The sequence below is a fragment of the Bos indicus x Bos taurus genome, chromosome 8 (genome assembly GCF_003369695.1).
Source record: "Bos indicus x Bos taurus breed Angus x Brahman F1 hybrid chromosome 8, Bos_hybrid_MaternalHap_v2.0, whole genome shotgun sequence".
Lineage (NCBI taxonomy): Eukaryota > Metazoa > Chordata > Mammalia > Artiodactyla > Bovidae > Bos > Bos indicus x Bos taurus.
The window spans coordinates 7,032,708-7,052,336 of NC_040083.1; the positions used below are offsets into that span (position 1 = coordinate 7,032,708).

General features: G+C 37.3%; 1 protein-coding gene across 1 annotated transcript; it reads left to right on the top strand.

The window, feature by feature from the left end:
* Positions 1 to 9,488: 9,488 nt before the first annotated feature.
* On the top strand, positions 9,489 to 11,761 carry LOC113897775 (disintegrin and metalloproteinase domain-containing protein 29-like). Its single transcript, XM_027550757.1, has one exon. The coding sequence runs from the start codon at positions 9,489 to 9,491 to the stop codon at positions 11,649 to 11,651; it is 2,163 nt and encodes a 720-aa protein (XP_027406558.1). The 3' UTR covers positions 11,652 to 11,761.
* Positions 11,762 to 19,629: the final 7,868 nt, after the last annotated feature.

Sequence of the window (19,629 nt, forward strand, 5' to 3'; positions counted from 1 at the left end):
ATCCAGGAGACAGTGGAGGACAGAGGAGCCTTGTGTCCTACAGTTCATGGGGGTCTCAAACAGTCAGATGTTACTTAGCAACTGAACAATGAACAACAAAAACAACCAAGCCGGATGATCAACATCAGCAGTGATATCAGTTGTTAGTAGTCACCCCTGATACACTGTGATGAAACGGAAATGTACGTCTGTGATCTTCCTTACAAAAACTTATAATCTCAATCTAATCATTTTTTAAAAATCAGATAAGCCTCAATTTGAGGGGTATTCTGCAAAACAACTGCCCAGAGCTCCTCAATATGTCAAGGTCGTCAAAAACAACAATGTCGTAGCCAAAGGAATCTGAGAAGACACCATGGCTTATCATGATGTGGTGTCCTGGGTGGGGTCTCAGAAATAGAAACAGGCATTAGGTAGAAAATATGGAAATCTGAAATAAATGTGGGCTTTAATAATGTGTCAGTACTGGTTTGTTAACTGTGAAAAGGGTAATATAATATATAATTATATAATATATTAATATATAAGATATAATTATATAAAAACATATATAATGTAATAAAAATATAAAAAATTTCATATAAGATGTTACTTATGAGGAAAATGGGCATGAGTGTACATGAGAACTATGTACTATATTTGCAATTTTTCTGTAAATCTAAAACTGTTCTAAACAGCAGGTTTGCTTTTTTCCTTTTTTGCTATTAAAATATCATGGCAATCTTGCTCCTTTCATATGTTCACGCCTCCAAGGCTAAGAAATATATCATTGAATTAACTAAATGAATCTTCAGTCAAAAATAAGATGAAGGGAAATAACTCACAATGAGATGGGGGTGGGGGGCAGAATACTTTATGCAATTTTCACTTTTAAAACTGTTCAACTCAAGTGTTTCAACAGTTCAACTCAAATGTTCACAGGAATATTTTGTTTTAAATCACTAAATCTGAAAGAGTTTTCACACCTCTTGGACTTACGCCAATAAAAAGGAACCAGGAAAAGTATCCATTTTTGGATACTTTTATTTTGGATACTTTTGGAACAGCGGAAGTGGCCGTTCAGTTCATTATGCAAAATCTTGTGATTTTCTGTTTTCTTGCTTGCTGAAAAACAAATAGAATCAAAGTATTAAGGTGCAGATGTGTCTAAAGATAGGGAATCACACAATAGGAACACTGCTTCAAACAAAGACACTCTTTAATTAAAATCAACTTCCCTCCAAATCCATTTCAGAAAATTATTTCCTGTTTAGTATAAAAGAAAGCATCTTTTGTAGATCATTAAACAGAATGAACTGGAAACTTGTGAAAACATTGTTGGTTTTATTTAAAAATAATATAACTATTATTTATCAAATATTTAACATGGTAGGCATTGTCCAAAATATTTAACTTCAGTTATCTCATTTAACCACCAAAACCATCCCAGGAAGTATACATTTCATTTCTATTTTACAAAAAAGAGACCAACTCTGTGATAGTTTAATCAATACATCTAGTAAGCGTAAGTGCTGGTACTACAACCCATCAATAGTGCTTCAGACTGATACCCACTTTATAACACTGCCTCTTGGTCATAGGTTACTTAGCCTACAGAAGCTTTGCTTCAATCCAAAGAGGATATAAATTTGTAGATATATATGTTGGGAAGACCCCTTGGAGAAGGAAATGGCAACCCACTCCAATACTCTTGCCTGGAAAATCCCATGGTCAGAGGAGCCTGGTGGTCTACAGTCCACAGGGTCGCGAAGAGTCGGACATGACTGAGCGACGTCACTTTCTTTCTATGCACACACATAAATGTATAAAGCAAACATTAACAGACCTAAGGAGAGAAAAAAAGAGCAACACAAAAATAGTAGAGGACTCCAACACCACACTTTTATCAAAGGGTAGATTATCCAAGCCAAAAATCAAAAAGGAAACATTGGACTTAAATGATATATAAGACCAATATGTCAATATCCCTGCTTAAGATAGATGTCAAAAGCCTCAACAAAATATTGACAAACTGAATTTAGCAGTACATTAAAAGGATCATAAGTCATGATCAAGTAGAATTTATTTCCAGGATGTAAGAGTGATTCAACAAACACAAATTAATTGGTATTTTTATACCACATTAACAAATGATAAATGATAACAAAATAATATGATTGCCAGTAATCATACAATCAACTTAATAGATGCAGAAAAATCCCTTGACAAAATTCAGCATCTATTCATGATAAAAATGTTCAACAAATTGGGTATATGGAGAACACTCTTCACAATAAAGGCACACTTCAACACGATATATGACAAGTCTACAGCTCTTCCCACACTCAAGGTTAAAAAGTTGAAAACTAAAAGTATTTTTACCAAGATCAGGAACAAGACAAGGATGTCTAGCCTTTCCACCTTTATTCAACTTATTATCAGAAGTCTAAACCAGAGCAAATAAGCAAGAAAAGAAATGAGGCATCCAAATAAGAAAGGAAAAAAGAAAACTATCGTATTTGCAGATAACATATTATATATAAAAAATCCTAAGTACTTCACCAAAAAACTGTTGGAACTAATAAATTTAGTAAATTTTCAGGATAGAAAATCAATACACAAAAATCTGTTGCATTTCTATATACTAATAATGAACTATCAAAATGAGAGATTAAGAAAACAATCTCATTTTTCACTGCATTTACTAATGAATAAAGATACTATCTTTATATGCTTATTTGCCATCTCTATATCTTTTTGGTGGAATGCCTGCTGAAACATTTTGAATATTTTTTAAATCTGGGGGTGTTTTTTTGTTTGTTTGTTTTTTGTCGTTAAGTTTGAAGAGTTCTTTATATAAACCAGGTACAAATCCTTTAACAATTATTTGCAAATATTTTCTCTCAATCTGTGACATGTGTTTTCATTCTGTTAAGATATTCTAGAGCAAATGTTTTTAATTTAATTAAGTTCCAATTTATTGTATTTTGATTTATTTTACAAACGAGCTTTTGTTATATCTAAAAACTGTTTTCTAACAAAGGACCCCAATCAAAAAATAGGCAGAAGATTTACACAGACATTTCTCCAGAGAGGATATACAGCTGGCCAATAGGCACATGAAAAGACGCTCATATCACTAATTATTAGAGAAATGCAAATCAAAACTATAATGAGGTACCATTGCACACCAGCCAAAATGGCCATCATTTTAAAAGTCTACAAATAACAAAAACTGCAGAGTGTAGAGAAAGGAGAACCCCTCTCACTGTTAGTGGGAATGTAAATTGTAAATTGGTGCAGCCACTATGGAAAACAGTATGGAGATTCCTCAAAAAACTAAAAATAGGATTGCCATGCGTGCATGCTAAGTCGCTTCAGTCATGTACAGCTCTTTGTGACCCCACGGACTGTAGCCTGCCAGGCTCCTCTGTCCATGGGATTTTCCAGGCAAGAATACTGCAGTGGGTTACCATGTCCTCCTCCAGGGGATCTTCCCGATCCAGGGATAGAACCTGCATCTCTTTATGTCTCCTGCATTAGCAGGCAGGTGCTTTACCACTAGCGCTACCCAGGAAGCCCAAGCCTGCCCTATGATCCAGCAATCCCACTTTGGGCATATATTCAGACAAAAGTATAATTCAAAAAGATACGTGCATTCCTATATTCATAGCAGCACTATTTACAATAGCCAAAACATAGAAAAAACCTAAACATCATTCATTGACAGGTGAATGAAATAAAGAAGATGTGCTATCCTCACAGTTACATCCTATATGGTCTGAAGAAGAATCAAGAGAACAAAGCACGTCAATTCATATGAAATTAGTGGCCAGATTGGGGTTAGTGGGTTATATGCCAGATGATCTCTGCATGAGCATGAGGAGAATAGCAACCACCAAAGGACAAAACACATTCACAGAACAGAGTCTTTGTTCTCTCCTCACTGTGCTTAGAGATCATACAAGCCCCTTAAAAATGGGAGAAATTTCCAGAGAAAAGAAAGGGGGTAAAATATTGAGTCCTCTGAGTGTAAATTCAAGCTGAGAGAAAACACTGAGAATGCCAAGTGTAATTTGAGTTGCCGACAATTCTCTCTCTAACACAAGGGAGAAAAAACCCTGTAATTAGTTCATTTACAGAAAATCAAGAAGATGCATGCCTACCATACCATTCTTTAGGGTCATAAATTAATTGTAAAGTTAATCATCCTGTATTTCTCTTTATTATAATAGTGCTATTGTGATATAGTTTACATTAAGTTCAGCCTTTAAAGTGTAAGATACAGTGGTTTTGAGTATATTCACAGTTATACAGCCTTTACCACTAACTATTTGTTGTTCTAGTTGTTTAGTCACTAAGTCATGTCTGACTCTTTGTGACCCATTGACTGCAGCGTGCCAGGCTTCCCTGTTCTTCACCATCTTCCAGAGTTGGCTCAAACTCAGGTCCATTGAGTTGGTGATGGTATCCAACCACCTCATCCCCTGTCGCCCCCTTCTCCTCCTGCCCTCAATCTTTCCCAGCATCAGCGTCTTTCTAACAAGTCTACTCTTCACATCAGGTAGCCAAAGTATTAAAATTTCAGCTTCAGCCTCAATCCTTCTAGTGAAGATTCAAGGTTGATTTCCTTTAGGATTGACTGGATTGATTTTGTTGTCCAAGGGACTCTCAAGAGTTTCCTCCAACATAATTCAAAAGCATCAATTCTTCAGTGCTCAAGCTTCTTTATGGTCCAGCTCTTACATCCATACATGACTACTGGAAAAACCACAGCTTTGACTATATAGACCTTTATCACCAAAGTGTTGTCTCTTCTTTTTAAAACACTATCTAGGTTGGTCATAGCTTTTCTTCCAAGGAGCAAACGTCTTTTAATTTTGTGGCTGCAGTCACCATCCACAGTGATTTTGGAGCCCAAGAAAATGAAATCTGCCACTGTTTCCACTTTTTCCCCATCTATTTGCCATGAAGTTATGGGACTAAATGCCATAATCTTAGTGTTTTGAATGTTGAATTTTAAGCCAGGCTTTTTACTCTCCTCTTTCACCTTCATCAAAAGGCTCTTTAGTTCCTCTTTGCTTTCTTCCATTAAAGTAGTATCATCTGCACATCTAAGGTTGCTGATAGTTCTCCTGGCAATATTGATTCCACCTTGTACTTTATCCAGTCCTGCACTTCTCATGATGTGCTCTGCATATAAATTAAATAAGCAGGGTGATGATACTTGACATACTCCTTTCCCAATTTTGAACCAGTCAGTTGTTCCATGTCCAGTTCTACTGTTGCTTCCTGACCTTTATATAGGTTTCTCAGGAGGCAGGTAAGATAGCCTGGTATTCCCATCTCTTTAAGAATTCTCCACAGTTTTCTGTGATCCACATAGTCAAAGGCTTTAGTGTAATCAATGAAGCAGAGTAGATTATTTTGGAATTCCCTTAGTTATTCCATAATCCAGCAGATGTTGGCAATTTGATCTCTGGCCCCTCTGCCTTTTCTAAACCCAGCTTGTACATCTGGAAGTTTTCAGTTCCCATATTGTTGAAGCCTATCTTGAAGGATTTTGAGCATTACCTTGCTAGCATGTGAAATGAGCGCAATTATACAGCAGTTTGAACATTCTTTGGCATTGCCCTTCTTTGGGATTAGAATGAAAACTGATCTTTTCCAGTCCTGTGGCCACTGCTGAGTTTTCCAAATTTGCTGACATATTGAGGGCAGCACTTTTACAGCAAAATCTTATAAGATTAGAAATAGCTCAGCTGGAATTCCATCACCTCCACTAGCTTTGTTAGTAGTAATCTTCCTAAGGCCCACTTGACTTCACATTCCAGGAGGTCTGCCTCTAGGTAAATGACCACACCATCAAGGTTATCCAGGTCATTAAGACCTTCTTTGTACAGCTCTCTGTGTATTCTTGCCACCTCTTCTTAATCTCTTCTGCTTCTATTAGGTTCTTGCTGTCCTTTACTGTGCCTATCTTTGCAGGAAGTTTTCCCTTGGTATCTCTCATTTCTTGACAAGATCGCTAATCTTTTTCATACTATTGTTTTCCTCCATTCCTTTGTATTCTTCACTTAAGAAGGCTTTCTATCTCTCCTTGCTATTCTTTGGAACTCTGCATTCAGATGGTTATACCTTTCCTTTTCTCCTTTGCCTTTAGCTTCTCTTCTTTTCTCAGCTCTTTGTAAGGCCCTCCTTACACAACAACTTTGCCCAAATTTTGCATTTTTTTTCCTTGAGGATGGTTTTAGTCACGACCTACTGTACAATGGTACAAACCTCCATCCATAGTTCTTCAGGCACTCTGTCTACCAGACCCAGTCCCTTGAATCTATTCATCACCTCCACTGTACCTCCACTATATAATCATAAAGGATTTGATTGAGGTCTTCTTATGTCTAAAGCAAATGTTTTTTCCACTGGACAGGATATAATTGAGTCTAAGTTTTTATACCCATTCAGTAACTCTCTGTCTTTTGATTAGGGAGTTTAATCCATTTATATTTAAAGTCATTATTTGATAAGGAATGATCTGATGTTGTCATTTTATTCTTTGTTTTCTATTAATCTTTTTTGTTCTTTTATCTGTCTTCCTCCCTTGTTGCCTTCCATGTCATATTTTGTTGATTTTTTGGTATTTTACATATATTAATTCCTTTATGGGTTTTTTGTGTGTGTATGTGTAACTTCTATAGCTGTATCTTTTTGTGGTTAACTTGGGGCTTACATAAAATATCACTGTTAAAGTATACAGTGTTTTTAAGTGCAATTGCATACAAAAACTCTACACTGTAACTTCTCTTCAGCTCACATTTTATGTTATTGTTGTTATAACTTAGATATCAGTTTTTACTATGTAGGTTTTTTTAGTTTTAGTTACTTATAGTTCTTTCATCTTTTACTTTGATGCACGCATGCTAAGTTGCTTCAGTTTTGTCCAACTCTTTGTGACCCTGTGGGCCGTAGTCTGCCAGGCTCCTCTGTCCATGGGATTCTCCAGGCAAGAATATTGCACTGGATTAACATGCCCTCCTCCAGGGGATTGACTTTAATTCTAAAATTAAAAGTGTTCACCATATGAACACCCACTGTATGACTATCCAGCATATGAACACCATATGTTCACCCACCATAATTAAAATAATAATGTATTCTAGTTTTGCTATAGATGAGTTTACATTTATGTGTTTTTGTATGAAATATGTATGTATATTTCATACTTTTTTATACTACCATGTTGTCCTTTAGCATTCTTTCAACTTGAAAAACTCCCATTAACACTGCTTATAAGGCAATTGTAGCAGTGATAAACTCCTTCAGCTCTTGCTTATTGTTTGGTGATGTCTTTGTATCCTCTTTATTTTTTTCGAAGACAGTTTTGCCAAGTATGGCATTCTTACTTGATAGGTTTTTTCCTTTCAACATTTTGACGTCACCCCACTCCCTCTAGACTTGCAAGATTTCCGCTGAAATAACTACTCACGGCTCTATGGTGGTTCTTTTGTATGTGACTTGTTTGTGCTTACCACTTTCAAATTTTCTTGTCTTTGACTTTGCACAGTTTTAATGAATCTTCATTCTGGATTTAACTGGTGTCACTGGGCCATATTCAGATCTGGAGATGTGCAGAACAGAAGCCAATAGGCTATGTCTCCTATGTCATTTGGTGAAGGGGTGGGATATTTCAGGCTTTATGAATGATAGTGCTATGTTTAATATGGGGTTCCATTCTCTGTCATAGTGTTGAGCTGAGGTTGGATCAAATTGTTGGGATTTTGCTGCTGCCTATGAAGGCAGATCTGTTACCTAGATGTTGAATGAGGGTTAGGCTAGCCTGCCAGGGCTTTATATTGCCAGTGTAAGTGGACTGAACAGCCCACTAGTTCTCTGATTGTGGAATGAGTTTTGAGTTGGCCTACAAATATCTGAAGTTGTCACTCTGGATGAATTAGTCACGTGTGACTTGCTCAATCTTACTGGTTCTTTGTTGAGTTTTTTCATTCTCTGTCATTTTTCAAGAAAGAGAAAATTATTTTTGAGTCTTTTTTCCTGCTTTTGTCTATGCCTAATGGTGATTCTGTATTAAAGACCTCTCTAGCACTTAACGTGCGATAAATATGAGCTATGGCACCCTGCTGCCATTCCTCAAGTCTGGAGATCTCTAGTCAGTCTGTCTTTTGCTTTTTAGCTTTCAGAGATATTTTTTTGTCTTCCGTTTAATTATATCCAGAGTATTTAGTTGTATTTAGAGAAAGTAAGCAGAAAAACGTGGGCCTATACCACTTTGTTCCAAAAGCAAAATTGGTTACAGATATTGAACAGTGTTCTACATTAAAATGTAATCAAATGTAAATACCTTTTCAGTAACACTCCAAGGAACAATAAAAGTCAAGTTCACCATTATTTACTATATAAAGAATTTAGTTAGGCTTTATAGGAGATACTAACATTTATGAAAGACATAGATAATACTCTTGAGTACTACTAATATGACAAGTCTAGTGAGGAGAGCAATGTAGGAAAGATAAAGAAAACCAAACATTTTATTATAGGGAGGTAATAGTAGGTATTTGGAGAAGGCAATGGCACCCCAGTCCAGCACTCTTGCCTGGAAAATCCCATGGACGCAGGAGCCTGGTGGGCCGAAGTCCATGGGGTCGCTAAGAGTCAGACACCACTGAGCGAATTCCTTTCACTTTTCACTTTCATGCATTGGAGAAGGAAATGACAACCCACTCCAGTATTCTTGCCTGGAGAATCCCAGGGATGGGGGAGCCTGGTGGGCGGCTGTCTATGGGGTCGCACAGAGTCGGACACTACTGAAGCGACTTAGTAATAGTAGTAGTAATGGTAGGTTCTATAGAACAGATTTTAAAATAACAGGAGACTTCTGCTGAGTTTTTGTGCTGTTGTTGCTTTTAATATATATCTTAGGTAATTGAGTAATTTATGGCTTGAGGCAGAAAAAAACAGGTATTACTACTTATATCGATTTAACATATGTAAATTAGGATAATCCCAGCAACCCAGGACTTATGGTCACCTTATCCTTAAGATTGTTTTTCTTTGATCTATTTATTGTGGAAATATTTACACACGTACATATATTTAGAGAATAGTGTAATGAATCCTTAATTGCCCATCATCCAAGTTCAATAACTATAAATCTCTGACCAGTTTTCAGTCTTATATACTCCCCCAGTGCCTCTCTGCCTTATAAATATTTAAAAACAAATTCTGTGCAGTTTCTAGAGTCATTCCGTGATCAAAACAGTAATCACTTTTATTGCATGTGTTTCCTTTTCTCTCTTTCAGGCCCTTTTCTAACCATCCCCATCCATACGTTGTATTCTGTTTTACTTGTAGTGCCGGTGTTCTAATGATTCCACTCTGCCAGAAGACAAAGACTTAATGATTAGTTCTGCAGTTCAGAATAAGGAGCCAGACCAACTGTGACTCCCAGCCCTGCCTTCCTTCCTCTCTGAACCAATAATGGTAGATTCATAATGACTGTGATCAAATCTCTGTTGTATATGAGGATTGTACCCTTGCTACACTGGCTTGGAGTGTTTCTGTTTTTTACAGGACACACTCGGGCTGAGAACTTTCAATATCACAGTCCTCCAGAAGTGGTAATTCCTTTGAAGATAACTGGCACTAGAAGAAGTATGAAGCCTCCAGGTCGGCTCTCTTACAGCCTGCACTTAGGGGGTCAGAGACACGTTTTCCACATGAAGGTCAAGAAACATTTGCTGTCCAGACACCTCCCAGTGTTCACCTACTCAGAAGAGGGTGCTCTCCTGAAGGACCAACCTTTTGTCCAGAATGACTGCTACTATCATGGTTTTGTGGAGGGGGACCCAGAATCACTTGTTGCCCTCAGTACCTGTCTTGGTGGCTTTCGAGGATTATTACAGATAAATAATGTTGTTTATGAAATTAAGCCCATGATTTTTTCTACCAAATTTGAACACCTGGTGTATAAAATGGAGAGTGAAGAGACCCGATTCCCAACCATGAAATCTGGTTTTGTGCAAGAGGAAAGTGTAGAGCATTTTGAGTTTCAAGAGACTGGTAATTGCACTCTGAAACAAAGTCATTATGAAGGCTGGTGGATCCATTCATTCTTTGTTGAAATGGCAGTGGTGGTAGACTATACTCTATACAATTACTTTAAAAAGAATGTCTCAAAGGTGAAGGAGGATTTATTTACTATTGTAAATATAGTGGATTCCATTTATCAGGTGATGGGTATGAAGGTGTTACTAATTGGTTTGGAGTTCTGGACTCAAAGAAACCTTGTTGAAATAGATGCTGTACAGAGAGCTCTGAGAGATTTTTGCGTCTGGAAGGCTAATAACATTGATGCTCGCATAGCACATGATACTACACATATTTTTATGCAGAAGACATTAAGAGGACTAAGTGGCATAGGCTTTATTGCAGGAATGTGCAGACCACACTTCAGTTGCGCAGCTGTTACTTTTGCGAACAAAACCTTGGCCATTATTGGAATTGCAGTGGCTCATCATTTAGGTCATAATTTGGGAATGACTCATGATACTATACTGTGTGTGTGTTCAGCAGGTCACAATAGATGTATAATGCGTCATGACAACCCACCAATAGCGAAGTTTAGCAACTGTAGTTATTCTTTTTTTTGGGAGTATGGTGTACAGAAGGCAAAATGTTTGCGGTACACCATATACACAAAGGACATATTTTCAAGGAAGCGCTGTGGAAATGGTGTTGTTGAAGAAGGAGAAGAGTGTGACTGTGGATCTTTACAGCAGTGTTCAAGAGATGCCTGTTGTCTGACAAATTGCAGTCTGAGTTTTGGGTCTGTTTGTGCTTTTGGGCTTTGTTGCAAGGACTGCAAGTTCTTGCCATCAGGAGAAATGTGTAGAAAGGAGGTCAATGAATGCGATCTTCCAGAGTGGTGCAATGGATCATCCCATATGTGCCCAGATGATGTATATGTAGAGGATGGAATTCCCTGTAATGACATTTCCTACTGCTATGAAAAGAGATGTAATGATCGCAATGCACACTGTAGGCAGATTTTTGGCCGAACAGCAAAGAATGCAAACGACAGCTGCTACAGACAAATAAACACTCAAGGTGACCGTTTCGGTAATTGTGGAACCGAAGGCCCTACATATCTAAAATGCAATATGTCAGACATCTTCTGTGGAAGAATTCAGTGTGATAATGTGGCAGAAATTCCTCTTCTGACAGAGCATTCTACAATGCACGGAACTCGCTTTAACAATGCCACCTGCTGGGGTACAGACTACCATTTTGGGATGGACATACCGGATATTGGTGAAGTGAAAGATGGCACAGAGTGTGGCCCAGAACATGTCTGCATCGGAAGGAAGTGTGTCCATATCTCTCGCTTGGATAGTAATTGTTCACCTACGTTCTGTAACATGAGGGGGATCTGCAACAACAAACATCACTGCCACTGTAACTATAAGTGGGACCCTCCTAACTGCGTAAAACGAGGGGATGGAGGTAGCGTTGACAGTGGCCCACCCCCTAAGAGAAAGAAAATACCCAAGATTTACGTGGCAATAGCATTATTTATTTCACTGTTAATTTTATTATGTTGTCTTCTGTTGCTTTGTATGAGGAAAAAGCCTAAGGAAAAAAAGGGGAAAAAATAGCCTCAAGAGGAAAATCCAAAGCAAAAAACTCTGAGTCAACATGGGAAATAAAAACAATTACTACCAAAAAAATGTATCTGAATAGATATGCATTAAAAAAACGTAACCCCTATAATGTTTCTACTTATTCTTCTTCATTTTAAACAATTAGAAATTTTATTTTTCTTCATATTTATTTCTTTATATTTTCTAGAAAAAGGCATGACACATGGGTGCTTTACCAGTTTTTAAGTTACTGCTTTTGAGCTCCAAAGCTGCTTCCCATTTTGTATTCTGCATTATAGGAACCACATTTCTGCAGTATCAGTCCTCAGATCTGTGGTAGGGTGAATGCCAGGGACTTGGAAATCTGGGTGATCTGCTTCCTGTATGTCAATCTTATCTCAATAACAGATTTTACAGTGGCAATTATACTTTGTTTCAATATCCCTTTAAAAAATTCAATCCAAAATAAAAGAAAAATAAAACAAAACAAACTTCAATCCAGACCAACCTCACTGTGGGTCTAAAATAAGCTAGCAGAGCTGGCTAGGACTGAGCCCCAGGTCTTTGATCTTTCTACCAATGTCTCAAATTCTTTGCACTAGCTTAGCAGTACCTGCAGGAAGAGCTTTGAGTCTCATTTTTGAGATCCATGGATCCAGTCCTAAAGTTCTCTAGATTCAAGTATCCCAACCTATTCTCTTTACTCTTTGGCTTCATGAATGAAATCACCATCTTTAATTGGTATTTTATGGCTGTTAACCAGTTACTAGCAGAATGTCTCCCTTTACTTGCTGTGTTCCTAAGTAGCTTTGGTACCTAATTTCTTATATTCAATTCTATCCCCTACAATCGCTAAGTATTCTTTTCTGACTGAATTCGGTTACAGTACTCATCTTGGTACTCTTGAGAAACCTGTATGCAGGTCAGGAAACAACAGTTAGAACTGGACATGGAACAGAAAATTGGTTCCAAATAGGAAAAGGGGTATGTCAAGGCTGTATATTGTCACCCTGCTTATTTAACTTATATTCAGAGTACATCATGAGAAACACTGGGCTGGAGGAAGCACAAGCTGGAATCAAGATTGCTGGGAGAAATATCAATAACCTCAGATATGCAGATGACACCACCCTTATGGCAGAAAGTGAAGAAGAACTAAAGAGCCTCTTGATGAACGTGAAAGAGGAGAGTGAAAAAGTTGGCTTAAAGCTCAACATTCAGAAAACTAAGATCAAGGCATCCGGTCCCATCACTTAATGGCATGGGGAAACAGTGGAAACAGTGGCTGACTTTATTTTGGCGGGCTCCAAAATCACTGCAGATGGTGACTGCAGTCATGAAATTAAAAGACGATTACTCCTTGGAAGGAAAGTTATGACCAACCTAGACAGCATATTAAAAAGCAGAGACATTACTTTGTCAACAAAGGTCATCTAGTCAAGGCTGTGGTTTTTCCAGTGGTCATGTATGGATGTGAGAGTTGGACTATAAAGAAAGCTGAGCGCTGAAGAATTGATGCTTCTGAACTGTGGTGTTGGAGAAGACTCTTGAGAGTCCCTTGGACTGTCGGGAGATCTAACCAGTCCATCCTAAAGGAGATCAGTCTTGGGTGTTCATTAGAGGGACTGATGTTGAGGCTGAAATTCCAATCCTTTGGCCACCTGATGTGAAGAGCTGACTCATTTGAAAAGACCCTGATGCTGGGAAAGATTGAGGGCAGGAAGAGAAGGGGACGACAGAGAATGAGATAGTTGGATGGCATCACAGACTCAATGACCATGAGTTTGAGTGAACTCTGGGAGTTGGTAATGGACAAGGAGGCCGGCGTGCTACGGTTCATGGGGTCGCAAAGAGTTGGACACGACTGAGTGACTGAAATGAACTCATCTTGATATAATGAAGAAAGTGGGACTGAAGAAATATCCATTTTTTTGGTTTGTTTGCCACTGCCCTCAACAATTTTGGGGAAATTACTGAAATCTACTGCAAGTTTCCAACAAAATTTTAAAAATTACATATTGGTAATAACAGTTGTCTCTAAATTTCTGGGTTTCTTTAATTATAAAATGGGATAAGAAAGATACTTTCAATTTTAGGTAAGTCTCTGTAGACAAGCAATTTTTCTGAAAATAACAGCTGTACAATGCCAAGTACATTTCTGAAAATGACATATATTTTGAAACAATCACAGAACTGTGGAGGAAATGAAGATTAGAAGATTTTAAAATTACAAGGAAGAGAAAACAATCTGAATTGTCAGTACGTTTTTCCCTGAAATAGAAATGTTTGTTCCCTATAACATGATGATTTTGCATATTAATTAATGATCAAATTTGACCTATCCAGTTCTAATTCCTCTGTTGAAGTAAAAGAAACCTGAAAAACTCTTGGTGTGTAGAATACACTAGATTCATAAATTAGGCACTTAAGGGCATCAACTTCAAAATCAGTTTTTCCCACACCACTTTTGCTGAGTTTAGATTCATTTGCTGGGCAATAGGTTGAAGTCTCTAAGGACAGAGTTTTCTACAGTCTATTGTAGTTAGGGAGAGAAGACCTAGTGGAACGGAGTTTGACTCAAGAACATGTAAGTTCTTCCCTTTAAAACATTTGGCTGATTTTGAAGGAGCTTGAGGTATAAGCTAGAAAATTTAGTTTTGAAGATTTGAGTATTAGAACATAGTCACCCATTTGTTTTGCAGCTGAGAAAATACAGGCTTATGGGTTCCCAGTAGAAAGTACAGTAAGGTGTATATGTCTTTCCAAAACCACACTTATTTCTGACCAAAGTCAATTCTCTGTTCTATTAAGTTATCAGTCATTCAGCCTATTTTCCAAACAGAGAAAAGATATAAACTTCTAAAGTTGAAGGTACGTCTACTCTGAACTCCTGTGGTTCCTTATATATAGAACACGTGTGAAGTGAAGTGAAAGTTGCTCAGTTGTGTCTGCCTCTTTGCAACACTATAGTCCATGGAATTCTCCAGGCAAGAATACTGGAGTGGGTTGCCATGCCCTCCTCCTAGCATACAATAAAGCATTATTACATATATAAAAGGAAAAAATTAAGGTCAATAATAAAGAGAAAACAACAACAAAGAGTAAAAAGGAGATAGAAGCCAGCTAAAGGATGATCCAAAGAGTGGAAAAGACGATAATGAAGAAAAATACCTATGACTACTATTTCAGAGAAACTAGAAGAAAAATGAACAGACCATGTGAAAGAAGGTAGATTCATTTCACCAGAAAATTGGCATCTATACAGACTTGTTACATACATATTCTAGAGCTTAAAAATAAAATATCTAAATTCAGAAAATCAGTGGACAGTTTGAATCATACACTGCATTGTAAAATTACCTAAATTAGTTAACTATAAAAAAAAGTAAAAAAAAAAAATCAGTGACTAACAACGTAGAAAAAACAGTAAAATATGGAAATGATATGTGAAACATACCAATAAATCTGAAAACATTAAAAAGGACCATCATTCGAGGAAAAAGAATTGAAGTAATAAAAACATATAATGAAGGAGAATTTCCCCAAAGTATGAAAACATATTAACCTACTGCTTTAAGAAAATCAATGAACTTTAAGCAGAACAAGCACATGGAAATACACACCTAACCATATCATATATAATAAAACTGTTGAACAAGAGGCGCTGAGAAATCTTAAGAGCAGCCAGAGATTAAAAAAAAAATCCATATCTTAAATGACAATAAAAGAGATGATTAACTTCAACAAAAATGATTGAGTGCAGAAGACACTGAAATAACATATTTACTGAGTAAATTGCAATTGTGTGTGCTGCTATGCTCAGTCATCCAGTCATGTCTGATCCTCTGCGACCCCATGGACTGTAGCCCACCAAGCTCCTCTGTCCATGAGATTCTCCTGGCAAGAATACTGGAGTGGCTTGCCATTTCCTCCTCCAAGGGATCTTCCCAACCCAGGGACTGAACCCACATCTCCTGTGTGTCCTATATTGGCAGGCAGATTCTTTACCCCTGAGCCACCTGGGAAGTTACTAAACTACAATTCTTTTGTTTCTGAATATACTGTTCAATAATGAAGAACAAAACTTTCCTTTGGCAAACAAATCGTTGCCACCAGGCTAGCACTCAAAGAAATACCACTTTTGGGTTTTTTTGTTTTTCCAGTCAGGAGAAACATGATACCAGAAAGAAACATGAATGTTCAGGTAGGTGCAAATATATTTGTCACAAAAGTTGGGAGGTATGTAAATAGAGATAAAAGTTCTAAGCTTTTAGCAGTACTGGGAAGAGGTAACTTAATGATGTGGATTATACTATATGATGTTGCAGATGCATGTTGCAAATCTAGGGTAATCATTCAAACAATTGGATTACACACTTAAGAAATGTATTGTAACAAGAGACATAATAAATGACATTTGTTTTTACAAATACAGGCAAGTGAGGGGAAAACAAGCATAATGCAGACATGTGGAATAAAAAAACATATGACTGGTAGATACAAGATCTGTGTAAAATGGATCACATTAACCAAATATAAATGGAGAAGGAAATGGCAACCCACTCCAGTATTCTTGCCTGGGAAATCCCATGGACAGAGGAGCTTCGAGCTACAGTCCATGGGGTCACAAAGAGTCAGACATGACTTAGCGACTAAACAACAACAACAACAATTCTTTTAATACCTGATGACAAAGACTTTAAGGCATAAAGCATTATGATAAAGAAAGGGCAATATTTTGTGATGATAAAAGGTAAATTAACAGGGAGATAGGACAATCTTAAATGTATATGCATCCAGTAGTAAAGACAGGGAAGTACAGAAATAAGCAAATCTAACAATCACCAATAGAGACACTTTTCAACCAGTTCTCTCAAGAGTAACAGAAAGAGTAGAAAATAAACCCTGCAGGCCCAGGAGATTTTCAATACATAATTAACAAACTTGATATAATAGATATACAAAGTTGTACAAGGGCTTCCCTGGTGGCTTAGCAGTAAACAATCCATCTGCAATGCAGGAGACGGAGGAGAGATGGATTCGATCCCTGGGTCCGGAAGATCCCCTGAAGGGGGACATGGCTACCCACTCCAGTATTCTTGATTGGAGAATCCCATGGACATAGCCTGGTGAGCTACAGTCCATGGGGTCAGAAAAGAGTTGGACACGACTGAGATGACTGAGCAAGCACACACAGGTACACAAAAACAAACGTGATAAAATAGGCATATAAAGATCAGGACGTTTTCAGTACATAATTAACAAACTTGATATAATAGTTATATAAACTTGATGTAATTTAACCAAACATGGCTAAATTCACTTTGATTCATCTGCATATGAGCTATTATCAAGGTCAACCTTATGATGGGCCAAAGAGAAAGTCTCAACAAATTTCACATGGTTTTCATTTTAAAAAGTATATTTTCTCTAAACATTATATAATTAAGCTGAAAATCAATAGCTTTAAAGATAACTAGAAAAACTCCAACTGTCTGAAACAGTTCTGACTCTAATCCCACATCTGACCTCAATTAACATTCTGCACCCAACCTCAATGTGTGTATGGGGGTGGGGTGTTTCTTACACCACCAAGAAATTCTCCTGGGCCAGTTGGGAGTTCTACAATTCAACTCAATTCTAATACTACCTTGAGATAGTGTCAGATCCCAGCAGTTAAAGGCTTAGTCCTACATGATTGCTCTCCCCTCCTTCAGATTCCAATCATAAGTCCAGGCTGTAACCTGTGTTTCTGACCAGCCAGCTATAAATATGTTGGACATGCCAATGACCACTTCTTTGAAATCAGTTAATTTGTCAGAACAGCTCACAGAACTTGGATAAAAATTCCACTTACTAAATTACCAGCTTATGATCAAAAGATATAACTAGAAACAGATGGAAGAAATGCATAGGGCAAGATAAATGTGAAGGGTGAAAGGCTTCCATGCCTTCTCCAAGTATACCTCTCTCTCTGAATCTCTATGTGTTTAGCAACCCAGAAGCTCTTTGAACTTCACCCTTATGGAGTTTTATGGAGGCTTCATTACTTAGGCATGATTCATTAAATTGTTAGTTATTCATGATTGAACTCAAACCCCAGTCCCTTTCCCTTCCATGGAGGTAAGAGGTAAGGGAGATTGAAAATGCCTACCCTGTATTCACAAGGTTTGCTCTGCTGGTGTCCAGTATCTCTCTGTGGGTGGTTTCTGAAAGTCACCTCATTAACAAAACAAAGGGCAACTTTATTCCTCTCAACCCTTAAAAAATTCCAAAGTTTTTAGTAGCTCTGAGACAGAAACTGGGATTAAGCTCAAATATATATGTCTTATCATAAATCACAATATCACAACTGGAAATAAACTATATATTTCCAAATAATAATATGTCAAGGAGGAATTAAAACAAATTAAGGAATAATTTGAATTTAAATCCGAATAACTACAATATATGTAAATTACACGGTATTTACACCAAAGCAGTGTTTTACAGGCGATGTACAGTCTTATATAGCTCAGCTGCTAAAGAATCCGCCTGGTGCAGGAGACCCCGGTTTGATTCCTGGGTTGGGAAGATCCCCTGGAGAAGGGAAAAGCTACCCTCTGCAGTATTCTGGCCTGGAGAATTCCATGGACTGTATCGTCCATGGGATCGCAAAGAGTCAGACACGATTGAGCAACTTTCACTTTCACAGTCTTATATACACATGTTGAAAAAAAAAAGGAAAAGACTGAAGATGTATTGATTTAACTTTATATGTCATGAAGATAGAAAAATAACACTGTAGATTTAAGGCAATTAGAAAGCCATAATACATCAGGAGAAGGAATCAATGAAATTAAAACAAATGCACATGGAGAAAATCAGCAAGCAGAAAATTTGGTTCATTAAATGAACTTAAAATATCAAAACTCATGAAGAAAATAAAGAAAAAACACAGATTACCATGAGTATAAATAGAAAGGGGACATCACAAATGAACATGTATAATGAAAAAATGAAAACTTGACAATTTGGATAAATAAAAAAGTTTATTGTACAAGTCAAACTACCAAATCAACATTAGAAATAAATATATTAAAGAGGTTTAATTAGTGTTTCAGAGAATTGGTCAAATAACTTTTTCAGTGAAATCTTTAAAAACATAAGACATATATACCATTACTTTCACAAGAACTTTAAGAAAAGGAATAGTTAAAATTGCTAAAATGATGATACACTCCGAAGCAATCTAGAGATTAAACGTAATCCCTATCAAAATACTAATAGAATTTTTCACATAAATAATTCTAAAATCTGTATGAAAATATGAATGATCCCAAACAGCAAAAAAAACACTTCAGATCAGATCAGTCGCTCAGTCGTGTCCGACTCCTTGCAACCCCATGAATCGCAGCACACCAGGCCTTCCTGTCCATCACCAACTCCCGGAGTTCACTCAGGCTCATGTCCATCGAGTCAGTGATGCCATCCAGCCATCTCATCCTCTGTCGTCCCCTTCTCCTCCTGCCCCCAATCCCTCCCAGCATCAGAGTCTTTTCCAATGAGTCAACTCTTCGCATGAGGTGGCCAAAGTACTGGAGTTTCAGCTTTAGTATCATTCCTTCCAAAGAAATCCCAGGGCTGATCTCCACAAAACAGGGGTTATCACACTCCATGACTTTATACTCAAAACTATGGTAATCAAAACACTATAGTACTGGCACAAAAGCAGATGCACAGATCAATGAAACAGAATATAGAGCCCAGAAATGAATCTACACTTACATAGGCAATTAATCCATGACAAAGGAGGTCATACAATGGGGGACAGACAGCCCCTTCAATAAATGGTGTTGGGAAGACTGGAAAGCTATCTGCAAAAGAAAAAACTGGACTACTTTATCACATTATAAATAAAAATAAACAACATGGATTAAAGACAGTATAAGACCTGAAACTATAAAACTTGTAGAAGAAACATAAGCAGTGCACTCTTTGACACAGCTTTGGC

Coding starts and splice junctions, on each gene's coding strand:
- LOC113897775 (XM_027550757.1), top strand. CDS start 9,489: ATGACTGTGATCAAATCTCTGTTGTATATGAGGATTGTACCCTTGCTA.